This window comes from Phyllobates terribilis, unplaced genomic scaffold (genome assembly GCF_046119375.1).
Source record: "Phyllobates terribilis strain yellow unplaced genomic scaffold, ASM4611937v1 Scaffold_11__3_contigs__length_659146591, whole genome shotgun sequence".
Taxonomy (NCBI): Eukaryota; Metazoa; Chordata; class Amphibia; order Anura; family Dendrobatidae; genus Phyllobates; species Phyllobates terribilis.
The window spans coordinates 565779624-565793163 of NW_027362771.1; the positions used below are offsets into that span (position 1 = coordinate 565779624).

Below are 13540 nucleotides of genomic sequence, written 5' to 3' on the forward strand. Positions count from 1 at the left end.
TCAAATTTGGGGTTATTCAGTTTGGAAAAAAGGAGGTTTAGGAGCAATCTAATTACAATGTACAAATATATGAGGGGACAGTGGAGAGATCGGTATAATGATTTTTTTTACACCTAGACCTATGATGGGCACAAGGAGGCATTCTCTACGTCATTACAGACTGATTCTTTACTGTGCAAGCAATGAGATTATAGATTTTTTGCTGTACAACCAGTGAGACTATGGATTCGTTACTGTACGAGCAGTGAGACTATGGATTCTTTACTGTATGAGCAGTGAGACTATCAATTCTTTACTGTATGAGCAGTGAGACTATGGATTCTTTACTGTATGAGCAGTGAGACTATGGATTCTTTACTGTATGAGCAGTGAGACTATCGATTCTTTACTGTATGAGCAGTGAGACTATGGATTCTTTACTGTATGAGCAGTGAGACTATGGATTCGTTACTGTATGAGCAGTGAGACTATCGATTCTTTACTGTACGAGCAGTGAGACAATGAATTCTTTACTGTATGAGCAGTGAGACTATGGATTATTTTCTATATGAGCAGTGAGACTATGGATTCTTTACTGTATGAGCAGTGAGACTATGAATTCTTTACTGTATTAGCAGTGAGACTATGGATTCTTTACTGTACGAGCAGTGAGACAATGAATTCTTTACTGTATGAGCAGTGAGACTATGGATTATTTTCTATATGAGCAGTGAGACTATGGATTCTTTACTGTATGAGCAGTGAGACTATGAATTCTTTACTGTATGAGCAGTGAGACTATGGATTGTTTACTATACGATTAGTGAGACTATGGTTTCTTTACTATATGAGCAGGGAGACTATGGATTCTTTATTGTACGAGCAGGGAGACTATGGATTCTTTATTGTACGAGCAGGGAGACTATGGTTACTTTACTGTACGAGTAGTGAGACTATGGATTCTTTACTGTACGAGTAGTGAGACTATGGATTCTTTACTGTACGAGTAGTGAGACTATGGATTCTTTACTGTACGAGTAGTGAGACTATGGATTCTTTACTGTACGAGCAGGGAGACTATGGATTCTTTATTGTACGAGCAGTGAGACTATGGTTACTTTACTGTACGAGTAGTGAGACTATGGATTCTTTACTGTACGAGTAGTGAGACTATGGATTCTTTACTGTACGAGCAGTGAGACTATGGATTCTTTACTGTACGAGCAGTGAGACTATGGTTACTTTACTGTACGAGTAGTGAGATTATGGATTCTTTACTGTACGAGTAGTGAGACTATGGATTCTTTACTGTACGAGCAGTGAGACTATGGATTCTTTACTGTACGAGCAGTGAGACTATGGATTCTTTACTGTACGAGCAGTGAGACTATGGTTACTTTACTGTACGAGTAGTGAGACTATGGATTCTTTACTATACGATTAGTGAGACTATGGATTCTTTACTATATGAGCAGGGAGACTATGGATTCTTTACTATATGAGCAGTGAGACTATGGATTCTTTATTGTACGAGCAGTGAGACTATGGATTCTTTACTATACGAGTAGTGAGACTATGGATTCTTTACTATATGTGCAGGGAGACTATGGATTATTTATTGTACGAGCAGTGAGACTATGGATTCTTTACTATACGATTAGTGAGACTATGGATTCTTTACTATATGAGCAGGGAGACTATGGATTCTTTACTATATGAGCAGTGAGACTATGGATTCTTTATTGTACGAGCAGTGAGACTATGGATTCTTTATTGTACGAGCAGTGAGACTATGGATTCTTTACTGTACGAGCAGTGAGATTATGAATTCTTTATTGTATGAGCAGTGAGACTATGGATTATTTTCTATATGAGCAGTGAGACTATGGATTCTTTACTGTACGAGCAGTGAGATTATGGATTCTTTACTGTACGAGCAGTGAGATTATGGGTTCTTTATTGTATGAGCAGTGAGACTATGGATTGTTTACTGTACGATTAGTGAGACTATGGATTCTTTACTGTACGAGCAGTGAGACTATGGATTATTTATTGTACAGGCAGTGAGATTAAGGATTCTTTCCTTTACAAGCAGTGAGACGATGGATTCTTTACTGTAATAGCAGTAAGACCATGGAACGCTCATATTGTAATGGATGATTCACTAAAAACGTTCAAGGAGGGCCTGGATGCCTTTCTTGAAAAATATAAAATTACTGGTTATGAGTACTAGATTCTGTGATAGGAAGTTGATCCAGAGAACTAGTCTGATTCCAGTTTGTGGGGTCGGGGAGACATTTTTCGTCTAATATGGAGCTATTAGCATCTGCCTCATGGGGTTTTTGCCGTCCTCTGGATCAACATGTTAGGTGATAGGATAAACATGAAGGACTTGTGTCTACTTTGAGGCTTAAAACTGTGGAACAATGAATAAAACAGAGCAAGTTCTAATATTTTATATATATATATAATGACGTGAGATAACATGAGACAATTAGAATAAACATGAGCTGAATGAATGACGGGCACAGACGGGCAGAGGACCTTGCCCCTGAGGGATTACAATTTGCAAGGGAAAGGAGGAGGACACAGTAGGTGATGGTACAAGCTGCTTACATGGCAGTGTGACCGCAGGGGTGGTGGGATAGAGTCTGATCTGGCGGGGAGTTCAAGAGAAAGGGGGATGTATGTGGGAAACTCTGGAGGTGATACTGTGAGACGCAGTCATGTGTGGGGGACGAAGCGTAAAGTGGCTCCAGTTAACCTTGGGGAAAGGCAGAGGGCGAAAGAGGGGAGAAGTGGTTTTATTATACAGAAAAGTTAAAGGCCCCCATACACATTAGATGAAGGAAATCTGAACTTCTAATTTTGATGGAACCGGCTGATCATCTGATATACACTGCTCAAAAAAATAAAGGGAAGACTTAAACAACAGAATATAACTCCAAGTAAATCAAACTTCTGTGAAATCAAACTGTCCACTTAGGAAGCAACACTGATTGACAATCAATTTCACATGCTGATGTGCAAATGGAATAGACAATAGATGGAAATTATTGCCAATTATCAAGACAGGGAGGTTGTAGGGAGGTCATACAGACACGTGGAGGCCACACACAATACTCAGCCTCATCAGGAGCATGGCCAGGCGTTGTAGGGAGGTCACACAGGCACGTGGAGGCCACACAACCTCATCAGGAGCATGCCCAGGCGTTGTAGGGAGGTCATACAGGCACGTGGAGGCCACACACAATACTCAGCCTCATCAGGAGCATGCCCAGGCGTTGTAGGGAGGTCATACAGACACGTGGAGGCCACACACAATACTCAGCCTCATCAGGAGCATGCCCAGGCGTTGTAGGGAGGTCACACAGGCACGTGGAGGCCACACACAATACTGAGCCTCATCAGGAGCATGCCCAGGCATTGTAGGGAGGTCATACAGGCACGTGGAGGCCACACAACCTCATCAGGAGCATGGCCAGGCGTTGTAGGGAGGTCATACAGGCACGTGGAGGCCACACACAATACTCAGCCTCATCAGGAGCATGCCCAGGCGTTGTAGGGAGGTCATACAGGCACGTGGAGGCCACACACAATACTCAGCCTCATCAGGAGCATGCCCAGGCGTTGTAGGGAGGTCACACAGGCACGTGGAGGCCACACAACCTCATCAGGAGCATGCCCAGGCGTTGTAGGGAGGTCATACAGGCACGTGGAGGCCACACACAATACTCAGCCTCATCAGGAGCATGCCCAGGCGTTGTAGGGAGGTCACACAGGCACGTGGAGGCCACACAACCTCATCAGGAGCATGCCCAGGCGTTGTAGGGAGGTCATACAGGCACGTGGAGGCCACACACAATACTCAGCCTCATCAGGAGCATGCCCAGGCGTTGTAGGGAGGTCATACAGGCACGTGGAGGCCACACAACCTCATCAGGAGCATGCCCAGGCGTTGTAGGGAGGTCATACAGGCACGTGGAGGCCACACACAATACTCAGCCTCAATTTGACTTGTTTTAAGGACATTACATCACAGTTGGATCAGCCTGTAGTGTGTTTTTCCACTTTAATTTTGGGGGTGACTCCAAATCCAGGCCTCCATTGGTTAATAAATTTGATTTCCATTGATGATTTTTGTGTGATTTTGTTGTCAGCACATTCAGCTTTGCACAGAACAAAGTATTCAATGAGAATATTTCATTCATTCAGATCTAGGATGTGTTATTTGAGTGTTCCCTTTATTTTTTTGAGCAGTGTATATGGTGGTCTCCTGACTCTTCCATGATGGCAGTTGGAATTTCAAAAACTAATCCTTTTTACTTTCAGGGAGATAAGCAACTGCCAGAAGTGTCTGGCAGAGGCTTTCTCCTCTCCTCCCATTGAAAACAGATGAGTCCTAAACCAAGCTGTGAACTCATGTAAATGGGGAACGGGGAGAGATACTGTAGTTTTGTTCCCAGCCAACTTTTGGTCAACATCTATCTCATGTGTATGACCACCTTAAAGGTGGAGTAGAACAAAGAGTGTTACAATGGAGGCTGTAGTCTTGGTGGGAGATGATAAGGGCACTAATATTTTTGTTGACTTCTAATTGAGAAAACAGGGGATTAGGGAAATACTTTTGAATTGGAGTTGACAGCTGATGGCAAAGGCTTGGAGGTGAATCTTAAAAGCCAGGGTTATCCAAGGTGGGGGACACTTTAGAATGAGAAAAATGTGGAACTATTAACTGTGATTTGTATGACTACTGATCAGTGAGATGGAGAACAATAATGGTTTCATTTTTTTCTATGTTGCGTCTTAGGAATCGGGAGGAGAAGAAGGATGACATAACTGATAGACATTTGGGAATTTTGGATAACAGAGAGGTGACATACAGTATGGGCCAGAAAAATTAATTTGGCATTGTATGAGTTGTCCCAGACTAAAGGTTTAGGTAGAGAAGAGTTAGAGGTTCCAGGACAGAGCCTTGAGGGGAGTGACGAGGAGGTAGTGATGGAATAGTGAGCGGTCTGCAAACAATGTCCTATGTGGAACGGTTAGAGGATTTGGGAATGTTTAGCTTGCAAAGAGAACACTTAGTAGCTGTCTAAAAACATCTGAAGGGCTGTCACATTGTAGAGGGATCAGCTTTATTCTCATTTGCACAAAGAAAGACTAGAAGCAATGGGATGAAACTGAATGGAAGAAGATACAGATTAGATATTAGAAAAAACTTTTTGATAGTGAGGGAGATCAATGAGTGGAACAGGCGGCCACGAGAGGTGGTGAGTTCTCCTTCAATGGAAGTCTTCAAACAGAGGCTGGACAGACATCTGTCTGAGATGGTTTAGTGACTCCTGCATTGAGCAGGTGGTTGGACACGATGACCCTGGAGGTCCCTTTCAATTCTACCTTTCTATGAATGGGAGACACTAGACATACGAGTGGTAATGTATGAGGGTGTCCAGGATCGGCCAACTCTACGAGGCCAAGAAGTAAAGTAACTTGTAAGAGAATTTGTAGTAATGATGCTTACTGCTTCGCCTCCTATGCCGCGGGCACCAGGAAATCCCCTTAAACCTTGAGGTCCAGCTTTACCAGGATTTCCTGAAGGACCAGGGTCTCCCTGCAACAAAAGAGGATATACGTTACTTGTAAATGGTTAGAGACAAAGAAAAAAAAAATCACATTGAACGAGTCACACCAAAAAATATGTAAGAGAAATAAAAAACAGTACAAAAAATAAATAATGAAAAAACAAACATAGTAACAAATAGTACAGTGTCCAGGGCCAAATTCAGCTCATCATACCTGCTGTCTAGTACTAATAATACTAGATGTAACAGGGAAATGACCGCGTCAACCATTGTCCCATATATACCATATCATACATATTTGCAGAAGTGAAACTTTGGGAAAACATTAAAGGGTCTGTACCAAATATGGAAGCTACCCCCTGTACAGAGGATAACATATAGAGGATAACTAAGGGCTAACCCCTTCTGAATGGAGCAGAGATCAAGCATTCTAAACCTCCACTCCATTAATTCTCCACGACATTGCCAGAGAAAAGTACAGCACTCGGCTATCTCCGACAGTCTCATGGAAAATGAATGGAGTGGAGGTGCACATGACTAACCTCTATTAAGAGCAGAGGTCAAGGATATGCATGACATCTTCTAGGATCCACACCTCTGGGATTGGTAGGCGTTCTAGCCATCAGACTTCTTGACCCCAATTCGTCAAAGCGAATAAGCCAACATTCTGACTTAACATTCTTTGAAAAGTCATAAAATTTTTGCGTATCGTAGAATTGCTCAAATATGTTGCAACTCTTGGTGTTTTCATGCCAGTCAATTAAATTGGAAAATTTGTTTCTATTAATTGAAAGTTTGGAAAATTAGCGCAACTACGGTGTTGAATAGAAATTTTAAGACTGGGAAAACCTGTTTTGGGAATCTGTGAGTTTCAGCTTACGGATCCTACTTACCAATTATCTGAAATATCTATATGGAATGTTTGAAGATACTTCAAGGTGGTGCCTCTAGATGATTAGTCAACCGTACAAGCCACATCTTACAAGGTTTTTCAAAACCTTTTTTTTCTTAAAATAATGTGGGGATATGAAAAGTAATTTTCCCAACTGGAAAATGATGAAGAAGAACTGGCGTACAATATCACCTCTACGTTGGCACTTTAGTGTGGGGTGTTTGACTGTCATTTTTTTAAAGATCCTCCACCAAATACCAAACAAAGTCAGCCATACATGAAAATTTTTTGATGGCCAAAAATACCAATTTAGAGGCCAGTTTTCTGGCCCAATATCGGCACCTCTTTGTCAGAGGAACAAGTGTAGCAGATGCCAAAAGAAGTCAGACATCTGTGAAAAAGTTGGTCTACTGTGTGTTTATCGATCATTGTTGGGTTTTGTTGAAAAGTCGACAGACCGGCATCCCATCAATGGGAGCTCAGGTTAATTCACAGATCATAAAAGAGTTACATTAGAGATTTGTCATTTTAACTTATGACTTTTTTTGTAAAAAAAAAAACAACCTTCACAGACCAACTATGAATGACAAATCATATTCAGAAGACAGTCATCTGAAATACTTCACATATGGTCAGCCTAAAACAGCAAAAAGGGCAAATATCTGAGAGAGCATCTCTCTTGGGGTGCATCTGGGATAGGTATATTGGTCCTATCACCCTCTGTTGGAAAATCTATGGGTTTCCAGCTTATTGATATTACTTACTTATCATCTGCGGTATCTATATGGTATGTGCCTTCTAAAAATAATGGGGGGAATTGAAAATGCTTGGAGAATGATGAGGGAGAATGGGCATACAATAGCAACCCAATGTTGGCACTTTAATGTAGGATCTGTGATTTCTGTATATTTTATAAATGTTCTAATCGCCAAAGACAAAACAGAAAGTTAGCCATACACAAGAATTTTTAACTGGTAAAACATTCAATTTAGAGGCCAATTACCCAACATTAGCCCTTCTTTGTGACTGGAACTAGAGTGATAGATGGCAACAGATGCCAGAGCTCTGTAAAAAAGTTGATCTATTGTATTGGATTTTTTCGATCATCGTTGGGTGGGGTTGTTAAAAAGTCCTTTATACCAAACAATAGATCTGCATCCCATCAATAGAAACCCAGATCAAGTCACATTATGATAGAGATTGAGCGCCTGGCGTAGGTATCTTGGTTTTATCACCCTAATTTTGGAAAATCTTTTTGATCAATGAGTGGAACAGGCGGTCACAAGAGGTGGTGAGTTCCCCTTCAATGGAAGTCTTCAAACAGAGGCTGGACAGACATCTGTCTGAGATGGTTTAGTGAATCCTGCATTGAGCAGGGGGTTGGACACGATGACCCTGGAGGTCTCTTCCAACTCTAACATTCTATGATTCTATGGAATCTGTGGGTTTCCTGATCTTACATCATCTGAGGTATTCATATGGCATGTCAGATGATACATTAATGTGTTGCTTCTGGATGGATAGTTGACCATATCTTACATGTTTTTCAAAACTCCATCTAGGCGGAAATGAAAAGTAATGTACCCAACTGGAGATTGACGAGGAACGACTCCATCAAAGTCAAAATAAAGTCAGCCATACACGAAAAAATTTTGACAGCCAAATTGTCATGCAATGTGTGGGAAAGACTCAGTGCAACACAGAGGGAAGAGGGAAAGGGAGCCCAGACACTTGGGAAAGAGGCGAGTGGAGACCTCCTAGTCTGGTCTAGTGTCACCCTGTCTCAACTACCATCCCTATATTGGCTCTTCACCAATCGCCGCACGCATGCCTCGCCCTGACTTTCCCTGGCGTATGGCTAAGGCTTGGGAAGGAAGGAGATGAGCACTAGTCGATCTCCACTAAACTCTATAGACAACAAGGGTAGACAAACAGGGGGGAATTGCTTAGCTTTAGACGACTCCAAACAAATGCGCACACGGCCTCAAGCTCCAGAGAGGACGAAGCACTGCTCTTGTTAAAGCCTCACAAGTAGTAATGAATATCGCCGACACCTCCCTCTCAGACACACCAGGTATTTATACACCCAGGCCAGAGAGCTAATTAGCCAGAGGGAGGTAGCCGCTGGGTTCTAGAGACAGCCAGCCTCTAAGAAGATGTCTGTAATGCCGAATGTAGAGATCTCCTGAAACCAACTACAGGGGGACTGTCTGTTACTTCTGACACACCCATGACACAAAATGATCAATTTAGAGCCACATTTTCGCTCAATATTGGCACCTCTTCATCACAGGAGCAAATGTAATAGACGCCAACCGAAGAAAGATATCTGAAAAAGTTGGATTGTTTTGATCACTGCCAGGTGTTGTTGTTAAAAAGTCCTTCCTAGCAAATGACAGATCTCATAACATCGACGAAAGATCACAAACCGATGGATTTGGTATTCTATAGCATGACTTTCTTTCAAAATGACAGCCTTCACAGACTAAAGTCTTTCCGAAAACAGTCAACTAAAATACCCTTTGTATGGGCAGCCCAGAAGAGCAAAAGGGCAAAGTGATGGAGCCGCTCTTGTGGCAAAAACCCAACTTAGAGTGGTTGACCTTAGCAATGTGTTGTAATCTGTAGCCACATTTGTGACCATCTATATAACTTTTTTTTATTTTCTTTTGGAAGTTTATGAACCCCTTTTAAACATCATCAGAGTTTGGACCTTACCTTTGCACCTTCACGTCCAGCAGCACCTGGCAATCCATGCTCACCGGGAGATCCTGGTGACCCTGGGTGTCCTCGCTCTCCCATAGGGCCGGTTTCCCCAGATTTACCCTAATTAAGAGAACCTAAATAATCATGTTTTCCATGGACAAAGATATAATATCTTGATAGCCTTTGTAGATAACATACATACCTGTGGCCCCACGACTCCAGCTGGCCCTGGAAGACCTGTTTTGCCTTGAAAACCCTGTTACATTAGATAGGGAAATAAAATGTCAAATATTACAGATACGAGATTGATTGTTCTCAGTGGGAGAAACAAAATAATCTTGTAGTTATGATACTTTTTAATGGCTAATAAAAATAAGCAAGCTTTCGAGACTACTTAGGTCTCTTCATCAGGCATGGTATAACAAAGTATCTGAAGAAACACAAATATATACACAGAAAGAGCAGAGGCATGACATAATAAATGGACATTTAAAAAAACCAAATGAGTTCAGAGAATGAGATATATTAGTGATATAGACATCGATATTTATCCAATGTCTTCTAGGAACACGAGCTAGGCTTGGGTTTTGCAGCTGACACCTTGCATCTGAAGTCACAAAGCAGTGAGAGTCTCAGTGTCCCAACTGTAGTCACAGGGAGACATTTATAGTTGTGTTTGTACCAAAATTTGTGCTCCAAAATTTTTAAGCAAATTGAGACATTTTAGTGTCGTAAATGCCTAAGCCAAATCAATGTTTTACGTAATTTATTGCACCATTTTTAGGACCAACACCAAAAGTTAAAAATAATGAGAAAGAGGGGTCATGGTTAACCCTTTGGCATGAAGTATGGCGTACTTTATTCCATTCCATGAATATGCATTTCTACATTAAATTTTCAAAAAAAGTCGCATATTCCAGACCGGTCATCTCTGCCTTAAAAAAAAGGTGTTGAACAAATACATTTACACTGCAACCATCACACTCATAAAAAGTCGCAATTCACGGAAAAAACTTGCGATATTTGGCACAATGGTCTCCACTTCTTTTCTAACATTTAACATATTGAGAAAAAAAATCATTTTTTTGGTGCAAAAACTTGTGAAAAGTTGTAAATTGAACAAAAGTTCATCATTAAAGTGCAACATTTAGCACATTGGTCTCTTGCTCATAATTAACATTGGGAAGTGTACTACCATGTCTAAAAAGTCGAGCTGGGGTAATTTACACCAAATTTATCACTAAGTTTATGACATTTTCTAAAAAAAAAAAAAAATGTGAGTTTAAAGAAAATTGCACTTGGTGAATCAGACCCATAGTCTTTTGTAAACTCATAGCCTGTATGATCAGAGCACAGGTTCAAAATTTTATCCAACTATTTTTTGGGTGGAGATCTTTCCTCAAAATAATATAATTCAAATTCTTTGTACCAGAATTCACCTAAAGTACGAACATACAAATACTATACTATGTTAGATTTCATGACATACGATCATAGTACAACTCACCGGCTCTCCTCGTGTGCCAGCATGTCCCGGTAAGCCATCTTTCCCAGGGACACCCTGATGAGAAAGCATTGACAACAGTTAGGGCGGACAAACTGCATTTCGTTGATAAGTCGCAAGTGTCAGAAGTCCAAGAAAAATAGAAAACTACTGAAAACACCACTTAAAGGTGTTGTCCACCCAGAAGAATAACAGAATAAGTAGAAAAATTCAAATTACATTAAAATCACTGCTAAAAAAGTAAAGGCATCCTTCAACGCGTTTCACGCCAATTAATTTTTGTTAGAAGGGTTCCTCCGACAATAAGGAGTGTCCTACCAAGATATCCAACGATCAGCTGTGATCTCTGGGGGAACTTAACAGAAAGAATTCAATTTCCTTATAGCACCGCCAAGTGGGGAAATGGAGCATTACATAGCGCCCCATTGAAATCAATCCTCTGTCGTTGAGTGTTGGACAAGGTGATTCCTCCAAAAAGAGAGATGCTCATTGTAAGTCATCTCCTGACTGGCTAACAGATGAAGGTTTTGAACAGGAGACCCCAGTTGTTAAAAGGGCTTATACCAAGTTAGAAAGGTTAGGTAATAACTTGCCGATCGCTTTTTGCTTGTCTGGTCGAGACTCCATCACGTATTCCAATAATTATGTTTAACTTTAATTGTAAAACATAATCCGGTATCAGATTATTGTAATCTCTACTTACATTGGGTCCTTTCGGTCCTGCAAATCCAACTGGTCCTGGAGGCCCCATTGGTCCCTACAAAGACAAAAATAAATGATTTAGTATATTCATAAGGACACTAAGGTAGGAACTGTTGTAAAAGTGGTTGTATATAAGAGATAGCGGAACATCATTCTGGGTGGGTCACTTCTCTTGAAACCTGCACCCATGGCGCCAGGTCCAGACGCGCGTCTCAGCGTCAGCCTTAGGGGGCTGACTCCGAAACGCGCGTCAGGACCTGACACCATTCCAACGGGAGGAGATGAATTCAGGTTCGATATCTAGTACTTATCACCTTACTTTTATATATTTTTTATACACTTTCTGATTGAAGTTAAGACATATGGATATATATATTGCCTTGTTATAGTCATGCTTCTACTCCTACTCCTTTATGTATGAATTATTTAGTTCTATTATCTATTGAAGCATGGTGCTCATTATATATATTTTTCTAGATTTCTTGCATATATTAAATTTTAAATTTATACTATTTATATATCAATTGCTATTTCTAGTTATTAATTGTACTATGTACTTTATTTTGGACTAGCTGTTGAGCATATGACTGTTTGTTTAACTTTTACATCTCCTCCTGCTGTTTGTCTGTCGCCCCCTTGTGTGCACTCATTGGAAATTGTTAACATTATATTATTTATGAGAATTAATAAAGATTTATATATATTTTTTCAACAAAGAGGTTTTTTTTAAACTTTTGTGGTTATACTTATGTGAATTGGCTATTATTTCTTTGTATATCTACAGTGGGTTCAGACCCCTTTAAATTTTTCACTCTTTGTTTCATTGCAGCCATTTGGTAAAGTCTAAAAAGTTCATTTTTTTCTCATTAAAGCACACTCTGCACCCCATCTTGACTGAAAAAAAACAGAAATGTAGAAATTTTTTCAAATTTATTAAAAAAGAAAAACTGAAATCTCACATGGTCATAAGTATTCAGACCCTTTGCTCAGTATTGAGTAGAAGCCCCCTTTTAAGCTAGTACAGCCATGAGTCTTCTTGGGAATGATGCAACAAGGTTTTCACACCTGGATTTGGGGATCCTCTGCCATTCTTCCTTGCAGATCCTCTCCAGTTCCGTCAGGTTGGATGGTGAACGTTGGTGGACAGCCATTTTCAGGGCTCTCCGGAGATGCTCAGTTGGGTTTAGGGCAGGGCTCTAGCTGAGCCAGTAAAGAATGGTCACAGAGTTGTTCTGAAGCCACTCCTTTGTTATTTTAGCTGTGGGCTTAGGGTTATTGTCTTGTTGGAAGGTGAACCTTCGGCCAAGTCTGAGGTCCAGAGCATTCTGGAAGAGGTTTTCATCCAGGATATCTCTGTACTTGGCCGCATTCATGGTTCCTTCAATTGCAACCAGTCGTCCTGTCCCTGCAGCTGAAAAACACCCCCATAGCATGATGCTGCCACCACCATGTTTCACTGTTGGGATTGAATTGGGCAGGTGATGAGCAGTGCCTGGTTTTCTCCACACATACCGCTTAGAATTATCACCAAAATGTTCTATCTTTGTCTCATCAGACCAGAGAATCTTATTTCTCATAGTCTGGGAGTCCTTAATGTGTTTTTGAGCAAACTCTATGCGGGCATTCATATCTTTTGCACTGGCTTCCGTCGGGCCACTCTGCCATAAAGCCCCGACTGGTGGAGGCCTGCAGTGATAGTTGACTTTGTGGAACTTTCTCCCATCTCCCTACTGCATCTCTGGAGCTCAGCCACAGTGATCTTGGGTTTCTTCTTTACCTCTCTCACCAAGGCTCTTCTCCCACGATTGCTCAGTTTGGCTGGACGGCCAGGTCTAGGAAGACTTCTGGTGGTCCCAAACTTCTTCCATTTAAGGATTATGGAGGCCACTGTGCTCTTAGGAACCTTGAGAAATTCTTTTGTAACCTTGACCAGATCTGTGCCTTGCTACAGTTCGGTCTCTGAGCTCCTTGGGCAGTTCCTTTGAGCTCATGAATCTCGTTTGGTCTGACATGCACTGTGAGCTGTGGGGTCTTATATAGACAGGTGTGTGCCTTTCCAAATCAAGTCCTATCAGTTTAATTAAACACAGCTGGACTCCAATGAAGGAGTAGAACCATCTCAAGGAGGATCACAAGGAAATGGACAGCATGTGACTTACATATGAGTGTCTG

General features: G+C 41.2%; 1 protein-coding gene across 1 annotated transcript in view; it reads right to left on the reverse strand.

The window, feature by feature from the left end:
- COL5A3 (collagen type V alpha 3 chain) overlaps positions 1-13540 on the reverse strand; it is a 280312-nt gene that overhangs the window by 29791 nt on the left and 236981 nt on the right. The window contains 5 exon segments of the mRNA XM_073654124.1: positions 5504-5593; positions 9175-9282; positions 9365-9418; positions 10670-10723; positions 11370-11423. Of these exon segments, the coding sequence (XP_073510225.1) occupies positions 5504-5593; positions 9175-9282; positions 9365-9418; positions 10670-10723; positions 11370-11423 (360 nt within the window).